This window comes from Passer montanus, unplaced genomic scaffold (genome assembly GCF_014805655.1).
Source record: "Passer montanus isolate IOZ18808 unplaced genomic scaffold, ASM1480565v1 scaffold57, whole genome shotgun sequence".
NCBI lineage: Eukaryota > Metazoa > Chordata > Aves > Passeriformes > Passeridae > Passer > Passer montanus.
Window position 1 is genome coordinate 3,492,586 of NW_024370705.1, and position 24,260 is coordinate 3,516,845.

At 51.9% G+C, this 24,260-nt stretch overlaps 1 protein-coding gene across 4 annotated transcripts in view; it reads left to right on the top strand.

The window, feature by feature from the left end:
* Positions 1-287: 287 nt before the first annotated feature.
* Positions 288-24,260, top strand: part of MSI1 (musashi RNA binding protein 1) — a 29,758-nt gene continuing 5,785 nt past the window's right edge. For 2 of the 4 annotated variants that reach the window (XM_039725955.1, XM_039725956.1), the window contains exons 1-11: positions 288-491; positions 591-631; positions 757-838; positions 952-1,036; positions 5,758-5,799; positions 7,458-7,550; positions 17,379-17,427; positions 19,425-19,507; positions 20,139-20,256; positions 21,783-21,863; positions 23,133-23,189. In XM_039725955.1, the coding sequence (XP_039581889.1) occupies positions 433-491; positions 591-631; positions 757-838; positions 952-1,036; positions 5,758-5,799; positions 7,458-7,550; positions 17,379-17,427; positions 19,425-19,507; positions 20,139-20,256; positions 21,783-21,863; positions 23,133-23,189 (790 nt within the window). In that variant the 5' untranslated portion in view covers positions 288-432. The remainder of the gene's footprint in view (positions 492-590; positions 632-756; positions 839-951; positions 1,037-5,757; positions 5,800-7,457; positions 7,551-17,378; positions 17,428-19,424; positions 19,508-20,138; positions 20,257-21,782; positions 21,864-23,132; positions 23,190-24,260) is intronic. The other 2 variants (XM_039725957.1, XM_039725958.1) reach the window with 1 other exon arrangement.

Genomic DNA, 24,260 nt, shown 5'->3' on the forward strand with positions numbered 1-24,260 from the left:
GCCGGGGTCTCCGGGGTCCACCGCAGCGAGCCCGAGCGCACCGGGCCGGGCCTGGCTCCGTCGCCCTTTGTCCGCTGCCCCGGGGCAGGTGCGGGCGGCGCGGCCAGGGACAAAGCGGCTGCGGGCTCCGGGCTGCTCCTGCCGCCGCCGAGCCCGGGGTCGGGCGCTCTCCCCCGGCGCGGTGCGGGCGCGGCTCCCGGCACTCGGCCCCGGTGCCGCCGGCGGGGTTTATGCGCAGGGCGGCCGGCGGGCCGGCGGGGGTGGGAGGAGCCGGGCAGGTTGTGCCCGCCGGGCCCTCCTCCCTCGCTCCCTCCCCGCCCGGCGGAGAGGGGTCGGGGGAGGGGGCAGCATGGCCTGTCCGTCCGGCCCCTTTTCCAGCGCTCATCTGCCCCGGGAGTGCGGCGCCGCTCCTCGCAGGGAGAAGAGGTCCGAATGGAGACAGACGGCAGCCAGCCCGGCCTCGCCTCCCCGGACTCCCCGCACGACCCCTGGTACCTCCGCAGCGGCGGCCACCGGCCACCCCCAGCGCCCCCCCCGGCCTGGCCGCGCCCGGCGCGGCCCCGCTCACGGCTCTCCCCTTCCTCCCGCAGCAAAATGTTCATCGGGGGACTGAGCTGGCAGACCACGCAAGGTGAGCGTCGCGGGGCCCCGCACCTGCCGCCGGGGCCGGGGGTGGCGGAGCTGGGGCTGAGCCCGGGGGGGGTGCGGCGAGGCCGGGACGGGACGGGACACCCACGGTGGGTGCTGTACTTGCAGAGGGCTTGCGGGAGTACTTCAGCCAGTTCGGCGAGGTGAAGGAGTGCCTGGTGATGCGGGACCCGCTGACAAAGAGATCCAGGTGAGAGGCCGGGCCCGCGCCTCCCTTCGCCCCCGCCGCGGCCCGACCGCCACTTTAACCAACTTTCTCTCTTCTCTCCGCATCCCCTCTTCTGCCCGGGCTGCGGGGCTCAGGGGCTTCGGGTTCGTCACGTTCATGGACCAGGCTGGCGTCGACAAGGTCCTGGCCCAATCCAGACATGAACTGGACTCCAAGACGGTGAGATGACTTCTCTCATCTCAGGGGTGCATTTACCGGCGGAACGGCTGTGCTCGGAGCAGCCGTCGATTGTAGTGTTTGATTTCCAGTTAGAGGTTGTAAACTATTGATTCCTGATACGGATCGATCGTTCCCTTCTCTGTCCCGCTTGCCGGCGGGTAGCCTAGCTGCCGCCCAAGCACAGGGCTCACCGTGTGCCGATTCCTGATGTGGGTCTGTGCATCCTGGTGATGGTTTTCTTCTCGCTTGTTGGTTGCAAGGCCCATCCGGGCAGTGACTGTAGCCCTCTCGAAGCTGGGACTCCTGAACACGTTTGGGATGAGGATTTGCCCCGGGAAATAAGACGTGGCTGCGTTCGGAGAGAGGGAAGCCGCCCTTTCATCCTGTGTGCTGCTGAGCACTGAACCCTCCTCAGGGGTGCTGTTCCCAGCGCCCAGGCCCTGCTTCCCTGGCCATGGTGGCCTGTGCATCCCCCCTTCCCAGCAGAGAGCCCTCATTCTGTGCACCCCAGAGACTCTCTTGTGGTTTCCCCAGGTGAAGTTTTTGTATTGGTCATAGGGGTTCAGGACTTTATTGTCTCCAAGTGTGGCCAGTATCTGCCCATGTGGGCTACCACCAGCTTCTTGGAGCGGCTGCTGCTCCAGCTCTCACTCTGCAAGTTTGGGTGATGAGGATCCCTGGCTGGGCCAGCAGAAGGATTTGGTGGCTCTTTGAGCTAGTGGCGTAAGGTGGTGGGTCCTGCCTTGTGAATCTGTGGTGCTCAGGAGAAGTGCAGACTGTTTTGAGGGGTGGGGGTGAGATGTCTGAGTGGGAGGTCCCTTCTCTTTAGTTTCAGTGACTTGCCTTCCCCTGAATTCCTTTTCCTTATTGCTGCCCTGGGGTGAAGGTGAGGGTAGGGATGGGGGGAGTGGCGGGGCCTGCAGGGGGGTGGCATGGTGAGGGGGCATGTTCTGGCTCCAGGCAGGGGCTGCTGAGGAGTCCCAACTGCAGAGTTTTATTTCTTGCAGTGCGTGGCCCAGGCGTCCTAGTCTTTATCTTGGCAGAAGGAGAGGGCGGGAGAGCGAGACCCTCTTTCTTAGGGTTTACGGCATGAGTTGCAGCAAGATTTATGTCTGTTCCTGTTTAACTGCCTGGATCGCTCCCTTTGATGTGCACAGGTCCTTCCTCCTCACGGGAGCTCCTGGTTAAACCCACCCCAGCCTTCCTGGCTGAGGCTGGGTCCCAAGGACTCCTGGCCCTCCTCCTTCCAGTAGTGATGTGAAATGAATTTTGCTCTGAGGGGGGTTTACAGTAATGTTTTTTGAGAAGGGCCCAGGGTTTTCTTTTTCTTTTTTTTTTTTTTTTTTTTTAATAGCCTGTGTAAACACAGTGTCTTCCCAGCTAGTCCTGTCTTGAGGCTGTGGGCTGGCATAGACCCCTCATGAAAAGGCAAGTGATGGATGTTGGTTGTAGCACTAATCCTGGAGTGTTTCAGAGCTGGGAGCGAGCTGAAATCCACGTTGTCCATTCTTCTCCCCAAGCCGCCGCTGCCGGCTGCGCGAAGGCGCTCTGCAGCCCCCGGTGCAGCCCACGGTGCAGCCCTCCCACGCGGGCAGGGAGGGCCGGCGGGTGCTGCAGGAGAACAGAAGGGCCTGGTGGCGCGCGGGGACCGGCCAGCCATTGAAATTCCCTGCTGCATCTGCTCCGCTCGGCCGCCGCACGCCACAGAGAATGGGGACAGTTTTGCCACGGCCTTCTTTGTTAGGAACTTTGGTCCTCTTCCCCCCTCATTCTTATTTTTTGTTTAGTGCAGTTTTCAGCTGGGTCAGATGTTTTGGGGTGTTTAGCCTTGTGAGAGGTTGATCTTACGGGATCATATGGAAGCTCCCTATGCCTTTTCCCTGCTGAGGTGAAAGGCTTTGCTGTGAGTCATGGGTTAAATGACACAAACTGATCTAAATCTTAATTTAGAGTTTTATGAAACTTTGCAGGAAAAGGCCTGGTGTCCTGTAAGGACAGCCTTCTCGTGGGGCTTGGTGTCTCCTGGCAAACAGCATCTGATAGACAGTGTCTGCTCAACTTGTTGCTTCATTGTCTTCTGATTCTTCCTACCCTAATGAAGGCGGTTGTCCCAATTCTTCGGGGCAGCCTTGTTCTTTTCAGACTCCTCTTTGTTTGTTAGCTAGATAGCAGACTACAGGGTTATTTTTGAAAATACTTGATATGAGAATTGGCTTTACAGTCTCAAGGTGAAAGATTTGCGTGACTTTGTAAAGCTGCAGCTGGCCTCTGCCTTGAGCTGCTTCTTTACACGCTCTGGGAAGAGCACTTGGCAGTGCTGGGTCATCCCCTCGTTTCTTTGTTGCCGTTGTTGAATTTTTGCTGGGTTTGAATTTTGTGGTGGAGGGAGCGATCTGCAGCTCCCCTGCAGTGCAGGGCAGAGGTAGAGACAGAGGTACAGTGAAAGAACAAACCGGGACCTGATGTCTCGCAGGTCCTTCCCAGCCTTCCCTGTGCTTTGGGACACTGATACCAGCTAGGCTAACACGGCAGTTATGACCTGAGCTGTGAAATGGGGCTGGGGGTGGCCTGAAGAGCATTACTAAGGACCTGGCTGGCCTGTTGGTACACCTGCAACTTCAGTGGGATTCCTCAATACCAAAGTCTTGTGGGGTGAACTGGAAGCAGTTTCAGCTCAGGTGACTTCCATTCACTGCAGCCTGATCTGGGGTTTTGTTTTTTGGATACAATCTGAGCAGTTCTGAATGCTCTTAGCAGATTTCTATCTGGGTTTGTAAAAAGGATCCATTACGTCAGTGGGTGACACTGAAACACAATTCCTCCAGGGCTATTTGTTTTAACACCAGAAATGAGGGAATAAGGTACCAGTGCCTTTGCTTTAATTAGGAAAGACTCCAGCAGCCAAGGAGCAGTCCAGTTTGAGTAACTTGAGTCCGGCACCGAACTCGCTCCCCTCTGCATGTTCCCAGGGCTGTGCCTGCAATCAGTCACCCCAGCCTCCCTCTACCTGCAACAATAGCTGGTTGTGCAGAAGAATTTGTGAAATGACTGCCTGCTCTCTCCAGCCAGGAGGACACGTTATCTCTGCCCAGTTGATCACACTCAGGGTAATGAGAAAATGAGGCTGAGCTTAGCATTGCTGAGTATGAAAGCATCTTATTGGCAGGAGCTGAATGACACTGGCTGAGAAGTAAAAGACAGTAGATTATTGTTTTTGCTTATTATCTGCCATCAACCTCCTGGTCTCCTGCCGTCCCCTGTCCTCAGAATTCGCTGTGGGTGTCTGCACTAGCCAGGAAGCAGTGGGGAGGGGGGGTGTGCCTGGGGAAGGGAGGGCCTGGATGGTTCCGATGCCCCAGGGAGGCACTGGAGGGTATGCTAATCTGCTGGCACATGGAGCTTGGGGAGCAAGGTTTATTTTTGAATTTATTTGTGCTCTTCAGTTTTGCCCGTGTTTACCTACGTGCTGAGTTTATTTATGTTGTAAGCTGTGAGTCAGGATGGAGGTGGGGAAGGCAGGGAGAGGAGCTGGTGGAAGGGCACAGGGGGGCCGAGCTCCAGGGCTGTGAGACAAGTAAAAGGATGCGGGACGGGAGGGCAGCCAGGCTGGAAAGCTGAACAAAGCAGCCAGAGGAGCTGGAGAAACACAGCTTCCTTTTGGGCTGTTGGAGCTGCTGGGCTGATGGGACAATGCTCTAGGCTGCCCTCCCAGCTGCAGCCTGTCCAAGTGTGGGGATGAGCCAAACCTGCCTTTACCACAGGTCTTTATAAGCTGATTTGTAGGTCTGGATCTTCCCCGATGTGATGTAACTTTACAGGAGTTGCTGTAAAATCAGGCTATAAAGAAAGAAGTGGTGGCTGAGGAGGACAGAAGGCTTTGTGGGCGTTTGGCTTGCAGCTGCATTAGTGTTGTCCCAGCTTTTGTGGTGGTGTGAGGCCGATGTAGGCACGCGCCCGTCCGTGCCGAGCCCGGCAGAACACGCGGCACCTGGATGGCGGCGCGGGCCCGGCTGCTCCGGCCAGCAGCAGGTTTATAGGGAAGCTGAACAGGCACAATGGAGGCTGAGCCCGCGGAGGGAGGGAGGAGGGAGGGAGGGAGGCATCACGGCTTTGTGTGCAGCGCGGCCTGGGGAGAGGGGCAGCACGATCCCTGCGGCCGCAGCCTCTGCAGCCGGCTGGCCTGGGCTCCTCGGGTTAATTTGTGCCACCCTGTCTGCTCTTTTATTGCTTCTTTTTGTCTGCTCTTCAGTCTGTGTTTGAAGGGATGAAATGTTTGGGGGTTTGTGCGCTGCTTCTTTTCTGTCTTGTTACTACCCAGATGAACTCTGTACTTGTAGGAAGAGTGAAGGGTGAGAGCAAAAAAGGCAAAAGGAATCACTTTTAATATGAGGCTGGTGATGCAAGGCACCCAGGGGCTGGCCAAGTGGGAGGGTGCAGCCCAGCCTGTTAATCCCAGCATGTGATGGGCTCTCAGTGCATCTGCCCAGTGCTCAGCTGGAGATGGACCACTGCATGCTGGGACTTGTAGTCTCCCTGGGTTACACCTTACTAAGAGGGAAAGATGTCTGCAGCCAGCTTCATTTTATGCACCTCAGGTGGATTCTTTGGGTTTTTAGCAAGGTGCCACATGGGCAGAGACAGCTGCACACATGGAGGAAACCCTGTGTCTGTAAATAGGCAGGAAAAGTGTGTTCACCTGTTCTTCCCCACATCTCTTTCAGATTGACCCGAAGGTAGCGTTCCCTCGCCGAGCACAGCCCAAGGTAAGCACTGTGGGCAGCCCTTGTGTCACAAAGGACAAAATCTGTGGTGGTGAACTTGTCCTTCTGTGCAAGGTGGCAATGCATGCAACAGAGTTGCTCGCTGGGGATGCTCAGGACTCACCTGGAGCGCAGTGCTGGGAGTGTGCATGGCCCTGAAGCAATCAGGAGGCCCCTTGGTTGTACTTCTGGATGCACTACATAGAGCTGGTGGATTAAATGCTGCCCAGGGTGACCTTAGTCCTTCTGAGGCTGCAGACAATGGTTGGAAGTTCCAGGCCTTTGGAGATATAGAACAGCTCCATGCTGTGATGAGACACAGGTGGAAGAGTGTCGTGTGTGTGCACCTGTGTGTGATGAATAGGTGTATGGCAGGGAAAGTGAGAAGGATTTCACTTTGTGAAATGCCCTTGTGTGCTTCAGCACTGGAAAAGGCAAAAGGAGTTTGGTGTTGGATCTTACCTACAAGAGGCTCTGGCATTAAAATGCACAGTGGCAGGAACTTTTTCCAAGTGTGTAGCTAAAAACTTATAGCCAGCAGCACACTGGAAACTTGCCTTTAGACTTTGGGTCTTCCTTTAACTTGGCTCTTGGATGTAAGTTTTAAAGTTTATAGTCTATGTTCCAAGTGCTGTTAGGGGTGAAAGAGCTGGGGAGAAGCTGTGTGGAGAAGCAGAGGGGAAAGAGGAGACTGGTGCTGGGAGGGAAGTAAGGGGTTCAGGCACTGAGAACAATTGGTGAGCAGGTATCCCAAGTAACTGGAGCCAGGAAGCACATGGTAGGAATTGGGTTAATTCCATTAAGCAGTTTGGTGACAGAAGGTGCTTTAGTGTTAGAACGGGCTGCTCTCCAAGGCAGGGAATTGCTGCGGATTAGCCCTATGCTCCTTGGGGTAATTAGGACCATGTGTTCCTCTGAGAGCAGGGGTGTAGCCAAGCAGCTAAGGGGAGGATGCAGCTGGAGAGCTGGTTCAAAGGATGTCGGTGTGCCTCAGCCTGGCAGCCATGGCCCCTCTCAGGGTAGTTCGTTTTCTTCCTTGTCCCAGCTGTGTCAGTGACAAGTGGCAGAGGGATCTTGTCTTTACCTTCTTGCAGAGGCAAAAGTGATTTAACTGGGTGTTGATGTGGCTCCATTTAAGTGACTGGAGAATGATAGTGAAGTGAGGCTTATTCCATTTCAGAGTGGAAGTCTGTGCAGTTTATGGGGTGGAAGGGCAAAGCTGGGGAACCTGCCTGTCATGGCAGGCTTCCTGCCACCCTGGGAACAGAGCAGGTACCCCTGGGATTGCCTGGAAGAGGCTGGCTGTGCACAGTGGCAGGGCTGGGGAAGGGACAGCTGTGCCCCACACATTTGGGGTGGTATCACAGTGCCAAGGGAGTGGTGGCAGGTTGGTGAAGGAAGAGGCTGATAATTGTCTGATGAGGAGGTGGTGGCTGGGTGCTGGCACGTGTGGTGGGCTCTGTGAAGACAAGAGCAGGAATCTGCTGTGGGATTACAGATCTACCAGCTATGTTTGGCCAGGGGCTTCAAGAAGTTGGAAGCTCAGCTGCAGCAAAGGGAAAACCTCTTCCCAGCAGCAGAGGGGAGTTAGTGGCCTTTTGAGTCTCGTTCTCTGCTTGCTCTGGGTTTATTTGGTGAATTCCTGTCCTTCCCTTTTCCAGATGGTGACCCGAACGAAGAAGATATTTGTGGGTGGTCTGTCTGTGAACACTACTGTGGAGGATGTGAAACAATACTTTGAGCAGTTCGGGAAGGTAAGTCTCCTGAGTGATGTTGGATCAAAGCTGTTGCTTCTGGGGCAAAAGGGGTTTTCTGAACTTTTGTGGGGGCGGGATTAGAAGCTTGAGTCTTTTGCAAGGGTTAAGTAGATTAAAGGTCAGTTACAGATGCTGGCTGGCTGTAATGTCCTTGTAGGGGCTACAGCCAGTGACTCCTGCCCTGTGGTGATTTGAAACAGAGTTTATCCTTGTTGCCAGAGTTGCTAGGACCTCAGCTATGGGAAATTTTTCCCTGTCCAAAGCCTCTTGTGGCTCACAGATTTGCAGTTTGTTCAAACGCTGGAGGAAGATTTGTAGACACTCCTAACAGAGTGGCTGCTTTATCAAACCTCTGATTTTGTCCTGTTTCTAACTCAAAACCTTGTGGTTTATTTTTCAATAATCCTTTATTAAAAATAAGGCTTTTGGTCCTGAAACTTCTGCTGAGTCTTGGGCAAGTAGTGGTGTAAGTTTTGTGTAGTTGAAGAAAGTTTGGCACTAAGGCTGTCTCCTGTGTTGGTCTGGCTCTTCTGTGGCTGGTGGTGGCTCAGGGAAGGGTGGGCTCTTGTGGCTGGAAGTCACTTGTGCCATGGTCCATGACAGAGAGGTGTGTGAATTGTGAGACTGGACTGAATCTGAGGACTGAAGGGAGCTCAGTTGTGACCTTTCAGCTGAGGAGGTTGTCAGCATCTCCACGAGTGATATCAGCAGGATTAGACTGAAGGATCCCAAGATTTTTAATGGGATTAGGAGCTGAAGGGGGTCATCGTACCCAAGTGCTGAGTGTGGTCACCTCTGTGGGCGGGACATTGTGACTGTTTCACTGTTGTTCAGTGGAGTTGTGCATAAGTTTGCTCTTTGGGGCAGGAAATGTTGGATTCTGCAGCTCTTGGAACCTTCCTGCCCAGTTAGGAGGGAAGAGCATGGTTTGGTGACTGGTGACCCAGCTAGAATGTTGCTGATAGAATGATGGTCATGGAGGGCAGTGCCATGGAAGCTGCAGGGTGGCATGAAGTCTTGGTATAAATTTTCTTTTGAAATTTCCTGCAAAAGGGTGATGTCATGCTAAGGCACACTAATTAATTAAAAGAAAAGGAGTTTTGTAACCAGATTTGCCATATTGCTGAAACTTTTGGGTATAAAGTTTGGGACAAGTATCTGCTCAGAACCTTTGTTCAGCTTCTGAAGCCAAATTTGCATGTCCTGGTGTGCAAAGTGGGACTGTGTTCACTTCTAAGAGAAAGTGGTTGGATATCCTCATGTTTGCCAGATGGTAGCTCTCTGTGGTTTCATTTTCTAGAAGAAATAGGCAAACTCTGTTGTGTCCCCAAGAGCTTTTACATGGTATCCTCAAGGGTGCTACCACTAAAAGTGGTGGTGTTCATGTGTCTGTGCAGGCTGAAGGCTGTTTGACTTGCAAGTTCTCCTCTGCTGCTGATGGATGTGTTTGATAGGAAAACAAATTGTCTTTGGCATAATCCCCTTTTAACCTTGACTGTATCCTTGCTAATTCAAAGGAGCATGTCACAGGGCACTCAGTTTACAGGCAGTTACAGCTGCTCTAGTCTGAGCAGTCCTTTCTAGCTCTTTTGGGGTGCTGTTATGTTTCTCTTGTTTAATGGTTGTGTGCTGAGAGGTGTTCTGATGTCAGGTGACTGGCAAGGACTGGTTGTGTGAGACTTTTTCCTGGAGTGGGCAGGAGGGAGAGTTCTGCACAGTGATTCATTTCTGAAGAACCAGTGTCCTGGGCAACATGCAGAGCTTCAAGTCTGTGTGAGGCTGAAGCAGTTGTCCCCTTGGCTCTGGGGAGTTCCCATGGGGCTGGTCAGGTTGACTTGCCATTTTCAGGGCAATTTTCTGACTCATCTGTTCACTTCAGATGAGAGACTCTTCAGAGCTCTTGTGTAGAGCATCGTTCCTGGCCTGTAACCATCTTCCAGACTAAGCCTCAAATAATTCACCCATGGCCAGGAAAATTGTTTCCTGAGAGATTCTCTACAGTAGATAGCTTGATATGGCTGATAGGTGGGATCAGTAGGAAAGTGCATTTCAGAGGAAAGCCTTGTGGCCTTCACCTCTGGAGTTCTGAGCTCTGAATGTGCCGTTGGATGGTTTGTAGGCCTAAGCCTGTTGCCTTCATGGAGCTGTGACTCATGGAAAACATGATTTTGATGCACAGTCTCTTTTGGTGGCTCTTTATGATGTGCTGGGGCCTCCCAGGTTTCAGAAGTCTCCTAGAATTCTGTCTTTATGGGGGTCCTAGACACCACGAGTGGTCTTCATCTCTTGGATTTATTGCATCTTTAAGTGAGAGGTGCTGTAGCTTCAGTCATGGTATCCTCATCCCAGAAAATGTTTTTTTCATTAAGAGTTTCCAATTCATTTGGGTCCAGCACTGCATCTGGAACTGTATCAGGACTGTGTAAAAAGGAACTGTTAAGGATGCTCTTTTAAAGCATTTCTTTAGGGGACTTACCTTATTAGGAAAGAGCTTTGTAACTATTCCCTTCTCTTTGAAGTGGCCCCACAGTTGCCTAGGACATGGCAGGACAAACATTGCTCCTCTTTCGTCCTGCCTGTCCAGGGAAGGCACAGGACACTTAGGATCTAGAGAGGAGAGAGCCAGAGCACCAAGTCATCCTGCCTCGATCCCTCAAGCTCAAGGTGCCAGGGTTCAAGGGGTGAGTTTTAGTCAGTTGTTGAGAATGCAGTGGCAAGCTCAGTTTGGATGTTGGCTTCAGGGGGAGATCATGCTTTGCTTGTGAGGACAGGGGAGTCCAGGCTGCTGGATGGCTTTTGCATGAAGGTTTGTATGTCACCCTCAGGCCACAAGCCTGAGTGTGTCTCAGATTTGCCACCACTTAAGGTCTTTAAATTAGGATAGATGCTTTTGAAAAATATATTTTAGCCCAGACAGAAAGCATGTACATGCTGAAGGAATTACAAGAGGAAGTGCTATGGCCTGCAGAACAGATGAGGTCAAATTAGATTATCATAATGTTCTCTCCAGTTCAAATCCGTGAACTGCAGCTCACAAGTCTGCCAAGGTGGTTGGTGTTGGTGCATCTCGGGTCAGAGGCAGCACACCTCCTACGTCCATTAGCAGGGAAAAAATGGAAGTTTAGTTGTGCTGCAAAGGAAATAGTTTTCTATTTCATTAGACAAAAGTCACAAGTGTGATTTTTCCATTTTGGCATTTCTGCTTATTCTCTTATTTTTGTTTTGTTTTGTTTTCTTTGCTCGTTGTGTCCAAAACCTTCTCTCACCTTTGTAAAATGGAAGTGGCAAAAAAAAAGGTGAAAATGAGTGAAAAGGAAATCCATGACTATTACTTAGAGAGGCTGACAAGTGATCTCAAGCTGGCTGTGGTTTGTCAGGTGCAGCTGTGAGCGCTTTGAGCATAGCGGGATCTCTAGAAAACACCTCTCTGGTTCCAAAACTTGAGTCTCTCTGAGATCCAAGCTCAGGCCATGTACATGCTTTCTAAAGGAGATTATTTTTTCAACTGTAGGACAGAAGTCCTGGAAAGACTTTCATTCACAGTATGTGTAGCCAAGTAGTTTGGCTTAAGTTGGATAGTGTTGAAGATGTTTAGACAGCAAAAGGAATTATTTCAACAGCTTCTCTAGATTCAGGCTACCACCCTCACTGAAACCTGCCACAGAAAGAGAGGAGGAAAGTGTCTTGCATCTACCACCTCAGGCACAGATAGTCTTCTGTCTAGTTCAACATGTATGAGGATGCCAGAGGAGCTCAAGTTGCAGCTTCCTCCTTTGCTACTTCGACCTGTGGGAACATGTTGTTCTGTATTATTTTTGGGGAGGAAAAGGAGTTGTCCATCAGAGTAATTTCTTTGGACTGTTGGGTCTCTGATCTTGTCAGCAAGGTTATTTGTTTCAAATCAAAACTGAAAAAACTCAGATCTTTCTAATGCAAGAGTTAGTCTGATGAAGTTTTGTGGTAGAGAAAGTCATATAAATTGCAAGATTGGAGGAAGCTTAGAACAAATAAAGTAATTTTGTCATGGAGCATATCTAAACTGTGAAATCTTTGCCGCAGGATGTTGTTGCTAAAATTTACACAGGCTCCAAAATGATTGGGTAAATTCATGGAAGGTCTTTTAAACATACACAGACACCCCTTTGAATTCAGAAAATCTCCAAATCACAAATAGCTTGGATGGGGATGTAGTATTCTGGGCTCTGTGGTAATATCCTTACCTTATCTTTATGTTCTTCCAGAATTGTCTGTTGGTTGGTATCTTGGGAGATTTTGGGCAAGGCAGAGCTATGCTCTAACTTGATGCAGCTGGTCTTTTGTTTGTCATCAGGAGAGAAGCTATCTTAACAGAAACTAGAAGTGCAGAGATCCTGGAAGAAATGGGGGCCTGCACCCAAATCAGGTTTTTGAACTCATGGTTTTGTTGTGTGCTTTTATATTTGGTGAAGCAGCAGTGCAGGAAATACATTCACAGTGACGTCTTTGCATGACTCACTAATCAGTTGCAGCACCAAGGGTGCTTGGAAAGTGCTTAAAACCAGTCTGCATCTCTCACTGGGCCTGAGGTAATTGTGTGTGGATGAGTCGGTCATGAAAGCTTGGCCTCTCTGTGAGGCAGCTCTTGCCCAGGGAAAGAGAGATCTCCTCTCTAAAAATACCCTGGAAGCTAGCAAGAAAAAAGATCTGGGGTCTGAGAGGCTTCTGACCTTTAGGCTGCCATCTAATACTCCATCCAAATTCTGGACCTGAGAGGTCCTGAGGTCTCACTGGGGTGATGGCTGTTACTGTTGTGATGAGGGAAGATCACAGTATCTGAGGTGCTGGATCAGATGAGGTCTGTAGTCTGTCATAAATGCATGCTCATGTACTCCTGCCAGAAGAATGGGGTGGTTGACTTAGGTGTATGAAATGAGTTTTCCCTGCCAACTAATGGGAAAACCTTCAGATACTGATGGCATATGTCTTTAAGGAAGACTTGTTTCTGTGCTTACAGTGGCCATGATTTTCCTCACTTTGGATTGGGAGAATGTTAATTAATTAATCCTTAATCTGCCTCTCTCTGGAAATTTCAGGGATCAAAGCTACTTGTCAACCTGCTGTGGATTTCCAAACTGGATTTTGGATTTTCTTCCACAGATCAGAGGGCAATTTATGTAAATTCTCACACATAACATGGTTGCCATGAACAGATGGGGAGGGGAGGAGAAGGGGAATCTGATCACCTCTCTTGTGGCAGTAGCAGTTTGGCCTGTGGTAACAATGCCTCTGGAACAAAGGGTTCTCTGTGCTCCGCATCTGGTAGGCACATAGCCAAAACCACTCTGGCACTAATGGTCACTCAGGTCTTCTGGGGTTCATCTGATATTTGCCAGGTGCCTGTGTGAGAGCGGGCAAGGACACCTGGACAGGCTGTTCTGCTCTCCCGTGGCACGGAGCAGGCTCTGTCCCCTTGGCCAAGTCTCACTCCCAGGGCTCTGTGAGTGGGTCTGCAGAGTGGGCTAAGAAGGGTCTTAATGGCACAGCCCACCTGCTCCCTGGAGCCAGGCTCTCTGTCCATGCATCCTCCTCCCTGGAATTGGCCTGTCCTGTTTGTGCAGCTGGGAGACCCTCACAGGGCTGTTAATGCTGTCTGGCTCTTGACAGGATGGCTGACTGGTTTCTAGATAGTTTGGTTTCTATTTTCCACATAGAAGCTGTCTCAACAGTTAGTATTTTTCTGCCAAACTTTACTACAAAGATGTTGCTGTGATTCCTTCTAGGACCAGCTCAGATATTTTTATTTGCAGTTCAGGTGGAAGATGTCCATCTCCACAAACCCTCTACTTGAATATTTAAAACTTTCAAAATCTACCTTTGTGAAAGTGCATCCAACATTTCCTATCAAACTGGTATTGAAAATTATTATTTTATTAAATCTGCATGAAGATGTCATTGGCTTCCCCCATGGCAGATAACTAAGAATGAAGCAGGAAAATTGAAAGATATTAGAGTGGAATTAAACTTCTGAAAATCCTCAGATATTTTGGCCAAGGCTGGATGCATTATTTGTGATTATGGCACCTTTAAGTGAGAGGTGCTGAAGCTTCAGTCATGGTATCCTCATCTCAGAAAACGTTTTTTCAGACAGACATTTTCCTAGTAATTTGTGTGTAGTGCTACTTCTAGAATTGCATTGGGACTGTGTGAAAAGGAACTCCTTTTAAAGCATTTATTTGGGCAACTTACCCTCTGAGGAAAGGGCTTTCTCTGAGTGATCTCTGTTCACTTTTCTTCCAAGTAGCCTCACAGTTTATTAGCACCTGGCAGGACAAACATTGCTCCTCTTTCCTCCTGCCTGTCCAGGGAAGGCACAGGAACACTTAGGATCTAGAGAGGAGAGAGCCAGAGCACCAAGTCATCCTGCCTCGATCCCTCAAGCTCAAGGTGCCAGGGCTCAAGGGGTGAGTTTTAGTCAATTGTTGAGAATGCAGTGGCAAGCTCAGTTTGGATGTTGGCTTCAGGGGCAGATCGTGCTTTGCTTGTGAGGACAGGGGAGTCCAGGCTGCTGGATGGCTTTTGCATGAAGGTTTGTATGTCACCCTCAGGCCACAAGCCTGAGTGTGTCTCAGATTTGCCACCACTTAAGGTCTTTAAATTAGGATAGATGCTTTTGAAAAACATATTTTAGCCCAGACAGAAAGCATGCAAAAAATCCTCTTTTTTTTTTTCTCCTTCTTATTTAGGGAAGGCATAGGAACACTTAGGACCTAGAAAGCAGGGGGCACCAAGTCATCCTGTCTTGATTCTTCTAGCTCAAGGCACCAGGTTCCTGATCATTTACAAGAGCATGTGGTGACAGCACAAGGGGGAATGGCTTCAAACTGAAAGAGAATAGGTTTAGATTGGATCTCGGGATGAAGTTCTTTCCCCGTGGCACAGGCTGCCCAGAGACCCTGTGGCTGCCCCATCTCGGGGCAGCTTCAAGGCCAGGCTGGACCGGGCTTGCAGCGACCTGGAATGTGTCCCTGCACAGAGCCGCGGGCTGGAGCGAGGTGGTGAATCCCTCGGGAATGCCGGTTCGGCCGTGCTGGGTGCCGGAGGCCCCCGTTGGGTGTCTCCGGAGCCCGGCAGGCCGCGGAGCGCGGCGGGGCGGCTTTGTGAGCGCTAATCCGGGCCGCAGCTGCCATGGCGGCCGCGTTGCCATCGCGACGGCCCCGCCGGCGGCCGCCTTTGTTGGGGCCCGGCCGGGAAGGGCCCGGCGCGGGGCGGCGGGAGCGAGGAGCGGGGGTGGGGGCACGGCGGTGTTCGCCACCACAATAGCTGCCCACGCTCGGCGGGGGGCGGCTCCAGAGCCGGTGCAGGCAGGGCTCGGGTGGGTGCGGGATGTGGTGCCTCAGAGTGGGCTCTGCGCACGTTATCCATGGGATGAGACACGTGTGTGTCCCCTGTAGCAAGGGTCAGGGGGGATCTGGGCCCTGCTTTACCTCACAGGTGTGTGCTGAGACCACCCAACTCAGCCCACAGGCCGCCTTGAAAGGAGACATAAAGATGGTCATGTGTAGGTTTTAATGGCAATAAAATATATCAGTTACAGCCATACACAGCGTTGAAGCCCTGGAGTTGTGTGCGTATACACCTGTATATATATATACACACACACATACTTATGTACTGTATAAGATTTAGTTTTTAGCAGGAAACAGCTTTCAAATAGAGTACATGTGTTACAATAAATACGTCTTTGCAAGGCAAGTACATTTTGGAGTGCTGGGTAGACATCTCGAAGCAGAGCCATCAGAAAAAGCACAGAAGGAGGAAGGCTGCAGCTCTCCTCACGGTATGGTGTGGGATGAAGTGGTTGCACATCTTCTTTCTCTGAGAGTGCTTGAGCGCTGTGGCAGTGCCCAGCCATTGCCTGGGATATTGCTGTGCCAGGAGTTTGTGTGGAAGTGCAGTGGGCTCTGCCACTTGCAGTTGCTCCTGCTTCCCAGGCTCTGCAGAGAGGAGGGCTGGTCAGGCAGAGTAAGCCAGCAGTGGGCCTGTGCTCACTGACACTGGTTTGGTTTTTTCCCTCACGCCCAGCTCTCATTGTGATGGGTTTGTGGTCTCCAGCTACCTGAGCTAGAAGTGGCACTGCCTCAGAGTGCCTTTGACACAGCTTTCTCCCGGTGTTTACTGGGGAGGAGAACACCTGTTTCTCCAGCCTTTTTGTGAACTGGATGGGGGAAATGGATCTAGATTTTAAAATGAGGAAAACCAGACAATAAAACCTGTTGAACTTTTCTTAAGACACGTCGGGTTTCCCTCCAGCACATCACAGTTGTGCTGTACCATGAAGGGAAAGGGTGCAGATGTGGGAGCAAGTGGTGATGGGGAATGACAGTGTGAGGAGCTACCCTCAGCCCATCTCCTTAACTGTGTGCACTGGGAAGCTGCTGAGGAGTTGCTTCGGGTCTGTGTCAAGGCTTATGTTCCCTGTGGCTCCAGGCTGGATGCTTGGCATGTTTCTCAGGTGTTTGTTTACTTGGCTGAGGGAGGCTGAGCCAGGATGGTAAGTGTGTGAGATGAGCAGGAGCCAGGTTGTCTGTTGTCACCTGGAGTGGATGTGTTAGACAATGCCAAGGGCATCAAATATGATCTGTCTGCTTATGAAGATACTGGAATTGTAAGGGCTCCTTCCATCCACCTGGGCCTGAGGTGGAGCTGGGTGTCCTGGGGGCCTGAGAGTAGGAGCCTCTCCCCCTCCTGACTGGGGTTGTGGGGTCTCCATGGGCAAAGCCTGTGGCTGCCTGTGCCAGGGCAGCGCTCTGCCCTCTCCAGTGACTGTTCAGGAGGAGGCAGCAATGCAGATTCTTCCTGGGGCGAGGCAAGGGAGTAATCCTGTAGAGTTTGGGTGTGCAGGGCTTGCTGCTCAGGGAGCGGCTGCCTCACATGGAGGAGGAGGAGGGCCAGGGCAGCTGCTGGCCGGAGACTGCTGCCACCTCCCCTGAGCACTTGCACGTCCAGTTTCATAATCGGATTAAGGCAGTGGTATTAGAGGAGGGATGGGTCAGTGGGACAGGTTTACACTGGGGCTTACACGAAGGGGATTGAAGTGTATTTTTTAACCCTGCTCGGGCTGACCTGCGGAGTGGATGTGGCTCTGCAAGGCAACACCCGCGGGAAGATGGGGGGAAAAGTGGCACCAGGCGGTGATGTGCTGGGGAGGAGAGCAGCCCCAGGCCGGCTGGGGGATGGGATCTGGCCGCCCCTCCCCCCGGGAAGGCAGCCCTGCTCAGGCCTTGCAGTAAATTTGCTCTAATTACAGCCTCCAGCAGTGGGAAACCTCACTTAGAGGAAAGGCTCCTCATGGGGTGGGGGTGGGGGCGCTTCCCAGCTTTCCCAGGCAGGCTCTGTTGTCTGAGGCCTCCGCTTCCCCCACCGCTGGGAGGCCCCTTATTCCTCTCCCCTCTCCAGCTTTGCTTCTCTGCCCCCCTTTGATTCTCCTCTCCTTTGAGGCTGGGATTTGGGAACAATGCCCTCCCTGCTCCTTGGCCCCCGGCTGGAGCTGCAGGCAAACAATCGGGGTTGCTTGCTGCCAGGGGCTGGGCCGAGGGGGCTCAGCACAGCAGCACCTGCCCCGGGCTGGTGGGGGGACCAGGACCATGCTGGCTGTGGCTTGAGGAAGTGCCAGGTGTGATAGCTTATGTGTACTGCATATGTGTGCACACCCTGCTTCCTTCTTGGGCACAGGATGTCTCATCTTGATCCCCTCAGGTTTGGGAAAGCCAGGGAAGCTCTGAACAATTTTGTTGGAGGATGCTTGTTGCAGCAATAATAGTCTGAGTGCAGCCATTCTCTTCGCAGGTGGATGATGCCATGCTGATGTTTGACAAGACAACCAACCGACACCGAGGTGAGAGCTGTCTTCTGGCCCTGGGAGAGGTTACTGCAGAGGATTTGCATCCTGCCTTGCCTGGGGAGGGGTTGGTATCCCAGCAGCAGGGGACGCGGGTCGCAGCTGCTCTCTATCTTGCCTCCAGTCGCCCCATTCTTTTGCATCTGCATCTTTTACCAGTGGCCCTCGCAGCACAGAGAGCTTTTGTCCAGTGCGTTTCCTGTGCTGTAAACTCGTTGAGTTGCAGATATGTGAGAGGAGACGGCCCCCACCTCTGCATGCTCACCTCCGTGGCTCCAGCCTGCAGTGTGTGTCTTACCTTGTCCCGAGTAATCTGAGCTCTGGGAAAGCTGACACGAGAGCCTGAAGAGTGCCTGCTTCTCACCCCTTCCTCGGCCTGGAGCCCACTTGTGCTCCCAGGTCACCTTTTCTTACCCAAGTCCTGCTGGTGGAGTCTGGTTACAGGATGGGAGCAAGGCTGTACTATTTGTTCTATACCAACCCAGCCCATCCATAGGTGTCCCTGCCTTCCTGGTCTGTCCTCAGACCGACTGCCTGGTGGTGTGGCAGGGCTTGACACTTGCATCCAACTCAGAGATTTAATGGCAACAACTTGACCTGCAAACTTAGCTTCAGCCTCTTCCCAGTCAGGGTCAGGAACAGCCCTATGCTGGCTGCTTTCCTGTGTGTTGTTTGAAGCACTTCCAAGCACTCCTGCCCCCAGAGCAGCGAGGGAACTCTCCCTTCTGCTCTTGCTGCACTCTGTGCCCTTCAGATTTTTACTTTTTTCTAAAGCCATTAAATCTACTCTGACTGCCAGGCCTCTGCAGTCCTAGGGTGTTGTTCCAGCTTCATCTGGAAAGGGAAGAAGTGTTAACCCCTGTTCCTCCATGGGTGCCTGTCAGTCACTGGTCCAATTAGAGCTGTTGGGCATTTTGGGAGGCAGCAGGGAGAGCTGCCAGCCACTGTGTCAACAATCAGGGGCTCAGCCCAGGGCACACCAGACCTGGTGGGGGTCTGATGGGGCTCAGGACTGCTTTTGACATTTTTCTCCTGAATTCCTGAGCTCCTCTGCTTATGGGTGTTGAGGTGAGTGGTGTGAATCTACCTGGGCACAGACAGATGGAGAAGTTTATAGCCAGATGTTTCTGGCAGTGTGGAGAAAAGGTGGGGTTCTGGGCAGTAGATTCCTGTCTGCTTTTGAATGTTATTTCACAGTGCCATGGAATTGGCCAGCTCTGGAAAGCGGAAAGTTCTGCTTAATCCCAGCTTGCTTGCACAGCAAGCTTTAAGACATCCTCCCACCTGCCGCAGCTCTCCGGAAACGGTTGCAGTCAGCTTAGAGGAGTTCAGTCTGCCCACCCGAGCTGGGCTTTGCCAAAACTGTCAGCAAAGGGGTTGGTGAGAGAAAGGAGGTGCGAGCGTGGGCCAGGGGCCAGGAACACGCTGTCCTGTCTTACCCCAGATACAAACCTTACTTTGGTGAAACTCTGCAAATCACTGTGCCTGTATCTGCCTCGCTGTGTGCAGCAGCACTGCTGATCTGTGCCTGCTCACACAGGCTCTATGGCCAGTGCCTGCCAGGGGGCTGCAGGGTGTTCCTGCTGGTGGGGTGCGTTAGTGAGGGTGGTGATGTCCTGGCAAGCAGCTGTTGGTTTCCCCACCGGTTCTTTGTGTGAGCATCTGCCCAGATCCTCCTCAGTGTTACCAGTCATGTGGTTTGCCTTGCAAATAGCAAAGTTTAAAAAAAAATCGAAAAACAACAAACCTGGGTTTGAGACCAATTGGGTTCAGAGTGGGTGGGAAGTACGGATGAGTAGGAGAGGAGAATCTGTAAGAGGACAGTCCTGTTCTTGTGCATAAAAGTAGAATTTGCTGGAGAGAGAAGCTGAGTGACAGCTGTTTTCGAAAGGGCTGATTGTACTCTCCTTTTCTCCTGCCAGTAAAGGGCTGTGAGTAGAGGGTTCAAACTGTGAGAGGTCTGACCTGATCAGGGAGTTTTGCTTTTTCTTCAGGGTTTGGGTTTGTCACATTTGAAAGTGAAGACATTGTGGAAAAAGTATGTGAAATCCACTTCCATGAGATCAACAACAAAATGGTGAGTGTCTGGGGCAGAACCTGGGGGAGCAGGGACAGAGGTGTGGGAGGGAGCTGGGCAGTGGTACAGAGGCACAGTGTGAGGCACTTGGGTCCTGATGCATCTTCTCTCAGTGGGGAATCAGATTGAGTCTTCCCAAAAATCACAGCAGTCTGGGGAAGAAATTCACCTTATGGGGGTGAGCAAACAAAATACTGAGTTCTCAAGGAGGACAGCTAAACTAAAAAAGGAATTGTACTGTGCTTGGAGTTTTTGAAGTTACACAAAACCTTGTAGTGGCCTGGGAGGGAGCAGGTTTTACCTTTATTCAGAAATTAGGAAAATTAAGCTTTGAGGCTCTGGTGCAGGATCAGGTAGAACATCAAGGGCAACACCACGAGGAGGAAGAGCAGTGTTGGAGCTCCCCATTGCCTGTGGCGGCTGCAGAGCAAGAGGGAAGGCTGGCACCATGTGGGCTGGGCACAGTGATGCCAGAGAAGGGCAGCAGAGAGGGCTGACAGAGGTGGCTGGAGCTGGGACGTGCTGTCACGCAGGCAGCCCTGCCTGCCCTGCCTGTGCTCTGGCTGTGTCCTGGGCCAGTCTGTGATCCAGCCTGTGACAGGCGAGCCTGATCCTTCCTTTCCTGTGGCAGGTGGAGTGTAAAAAAGCTCAGCCGAAGGAGGTGATGTCCCCAACGGGCTCTGCACGAGGGCGGTCCCGAGTCATGCCTTACGGGATGGATGCCTTCATGCTGGGGATCGGCATGCTGGGTAAGCCCCGGCCAGCTCTGCTCCCCCGCTCCCGGCCGTGCCAGGCAGCAGCTTAGGGCTTTATTCGGGGGCGGCCAAGGGCAGCGCTCCCCGTGCGGGGCCGCCGGGGCCCGTTCGCGATCGCAACTTGCCCTCTGGTGGCCCCTGCAGAAACTGCAAACGTGCCGCCGCTGCCCTGCGGCAGCCGGGCCGGTTCTGCCCCCCGGCAGCTCCTCCAGGGTCCCGCAGTGCCCTGGCGCGTGGGCAGCGATTCCTTCATGTGGAATAGGATGTAACTGCAGAGCTGAGTGTGGAGTAATCTGTACCCAGGCCTCTCATCCCACTCTTGTACAGGCTTTCTGATGAATTGGTTGATTAAAGAGCTACTAAGCTTCCACTTGAAGCAGTGGTCTGTGTAAATGTCCCCACTGCCATTTAAAGGCTTTTAAAATGCCCTTAAAGTCCTAGTTGAATGTTGTCTCACTCTGTTCCCTCCCTCTCAGGTACAGTAAATACCTGGTATTGCAGGGAAAGCTATACATTTATCATGGGACTGTCTTGTAAGGAGCAGCTGGTGACAAGCAGGATGGGGTTTCATGTCTACCAATGCTCACAAGACAAAAGCATTCAGATAAAAATTAAAAAATTAAAAACAAAAGTAATTTGTAGCCCTATCTTCCAGGACCCCAAAACCTCATGCCTAGGTCTGAGAGTCAGCATGATCCTTCCAGTGTGGGTGCTGGTCCTGGCTTTTCTCTCTTCTCACTTTCCTTGGAGCCAGGACTGAGCTGACCCAAGAGCACTGTTTGCTCAGGATCATTGCTGGTGTTGCTGGACAGGGTGTACTCAGCCTGGCTCTCGGTGCTAAGCCTGCTGAGTAGCAGTTAGTCACTGAACAAAACCCCCAAAAGGGCATTTTTCCACCAATGTTTTCACTTGACTTATTGAAGGAAAATAAATCTCCAGCCTGTAGTTTTGGGTTTTGCCTTTTCTAAGCCATCTGAATTTTAAAGCAGCAAGACTCAAACTGAGTCACTGGGAAATCCACGGACTCTTGTCTTGAGAGATCTCAAATCAAATATTCATCTGTGAGTCAAGGCCCTGCATTCTCACAGACTTGTTCCTATAGGTGGTCAGCTTCCTGGGGAAGAGCAGGACTTGTGCTCCTTCCTGCACCATGAAGAAATGTTCTTTGTATCTGCATTCACCCCCCCTTCTAGTGCAAAAGTGACTCAGCCATTCAAATGCCCCCTCCTCCCTGATCTCCTGTCTGTAAATCCAGCTGAGGCATCAGAAAGCCTTAGTCTGCAGAGCTGTGAGTTTGAGAAGGAAATCTCCGTGTCCTTACATGTTTGGAGCAGGGAAAAATTAAATGGGCCTGCTAAAACTCCTCTGCAGGCTCGCACGTGTTGTGCTCTCTGCACAACGCTCTCCTGGGGCTTCTGCTGTTACCCCTTTCTGCTGCCTAATGCCAAAGGATCTCCTGCTGCTGGTGAGCAGCCAGACCTTGCCAGCATGCAGTAACGGAGTCTTGTTCTCTTCCCCAGGTTATCCAGGCTTCCAAGCTGCCACCTACGCGAGTCGAAGTTACACTGGCATTGCACCTGGTTACACTTACCAGTTCCCTGGTGAGTGGAGACCCTGCTCTGTTCTTTGGTCTGCCTTCAGGTGATGGGAGCCCCTGGCATGATCTATATAACCCAGGCTCTGCCCCTTTCATCCTTTCCCCTGTTTGGTCTTTCTTTAAATTGGAGATGGATGTGGAAGGGGGATTGGAGAAGCCCTGGAATAGGTGGGAGCAGCTTGTCCTTCATTAGGATTATCCTCACACTGCAGTGGCAGGAAGAGCCCAAGGCTGCTCTGACATCCTTTCTTGCTGGCCTCCTCCGTAGGGCTGCTGCTGTGACACAGAAGGGCCCTGCAGCTCTGCCTGTCTCACTGCCTTTGTGTGTGTCTGCCTCTCTTTACCAGAGTTGCCACCACTCTGAAAGTAGCACAGAATGTTGAACCCCACGTGCCAGGGAACTCCTGGGCACATAAAAGGCAGGTGCCTGCAGCACTGCAGTTGTGTTCTGAACAGTGCCTGGACCACTCACAGCCTTCACAAAGCATCTGCTGGGCCAGGGGGCTGCAGATCCCCTGCAAACTGGGTGGTTTCTAACACTGCCATGTGCTGAGATCATGGATTCAGCGATCAATGGCTGGAACCTGCTGTGCTGCAGCTGCTCAGAGCTGTGGGGCCTCCCCTCCTGCTCTCTGCCAGGCCGGGGAATGAGGCAGAGCACATTTAAGGGACACACTGTGCTATTACTATTGCTATTTTCTAGAGTTGTGGCAACTCTGAGCATCCCTGCCTTACTCCATCCCTCAGTATGATGGTTGATATATGAAATTTTGATATTAAGGGCTGGGAATGGAAAGTTTCCTCTTTGTCTGAGGTGAGCCCAGGCTGACTGGCTGAAAGTTGCTGTTGCCTCCTGGCTGTCTGGAAGCTCTCCATGAATCTAGCTGTAGTGGCTTCAAATCCCTCATTGTAAACCTGTGCCAGGCTGAGTGTGGTACATTCTGAGCACCCACTGGCCATGCTGCTGAGGGGCTGAGAGGTCAGATTGGTCGGGTCACAGAGTGGTGCTCCAGGGCAGACCTGAGGCTACACAGTGAGCTTGAACTCGCCCTGCCCTGGCCACATTTATTCCAAGGATAAATGGATCCTTTCAGCCTTCAGGGCAGGAGTCCAGCACCTTTCAGCACCAGTTATAAATCAGTTTAAAGAAGACACTGGCCTGGTTGCAGTCTGTTTGCAGACTGCTCCCCCAGCAGACCCCGGCTGCTGTGTCTCTGGGGGTCTCCCTCAGGCATTTGATGAGTTCCTAAGCTGTCTTGCATTTCGTTTTTAGAGTTCCGTGTAGAGCGGACCCCTCTCCCGAGTGCCCCCGTCCTCCCTGAGCTCACAGGTCAGTCCCACTCATTTCCTAAACTCACAAGCTGGAAGGGGAGAAGGGGGCTTTGTGCTGTTTCAGTGGTGTTGCTGCTCCACAGCCTGGCGCAGTTAGACTGGAAATGTGCCTTATTTTCTCTTCCATCTGGATAAGCTCCATCCAAAGCTGGGAATGGAAAGATGGAGAGGCAATCAGAGCCATGTGTACTGCCTCTGAAGAGGGCCATGCAGGTCCTTTCCTGCTCCTTGCCTTGTTTTTAGCTCCTTGCCTCAGGATGTATGTAAATCAGATATGGAAGCTGCAGAGAACAGGGTGATTTCAACAGGTCTACAAATGGCTTTAACCTGAGCTGTTGCGAGGATGAAATTTGGAGTGTTGGGAGGAGGGAGAGGGTGTGGATGCACTCCTGGTTACTCTAATCCCGTTTCTCTGGGAAGGAGAGGCTGAAAGGAATGCTTTCCCTGCTCTGAGTGGTGCAGTTCCCCAACTACTCCCACGCAGACTTCCCAGGTAGGAGTGAGTGTGGTGGGACCTTGCAAAGTCCTGCAGTACTTGTAGGGAGCTGTGGAACAAAATGGGAGTAGAGGACTGTTCTCAGTTTCTTTCCTCAAAGTGCAAATGCCCTCCAGATCCCCAGACCCTGGGGTGTGTGCAGTGTGTTCTCCCTGCGTGATGTTCCTTCTGTCTACTCTCCCTTCCATGGCCATGTTTTCCCCAGCTCTGTCCTGTCCATGATCTGTCATAGAAAAGCAGCTTTGTGTAGCACCCTGCTCCCCGTGTGCCATTTGATTTCCATAGTGTTCCTCCTTCCCAGTGATTCCTTGCCCCCACCTGTTTCAGGGTTTGAATCTCTCTGCAAAGGGGTATGGAAAACCTTCCTAGGAAGCTCTTCTGGAATTAGCAGTACCAACAGGCTTGAAAGGGAGTTTCTGTGGCACAAAACTATGTTAATCCTCAGGGACTCTGTTTGTGAGGATGCTGAGGTTGGCAGCCACCAATGAACAAATTTCCCTGAGGGAGGTAGGGGAAAACTAAATCCCATTTCCCTCATAAGAAAACCCTTCCCTGACACCATGTGTGCAGCTG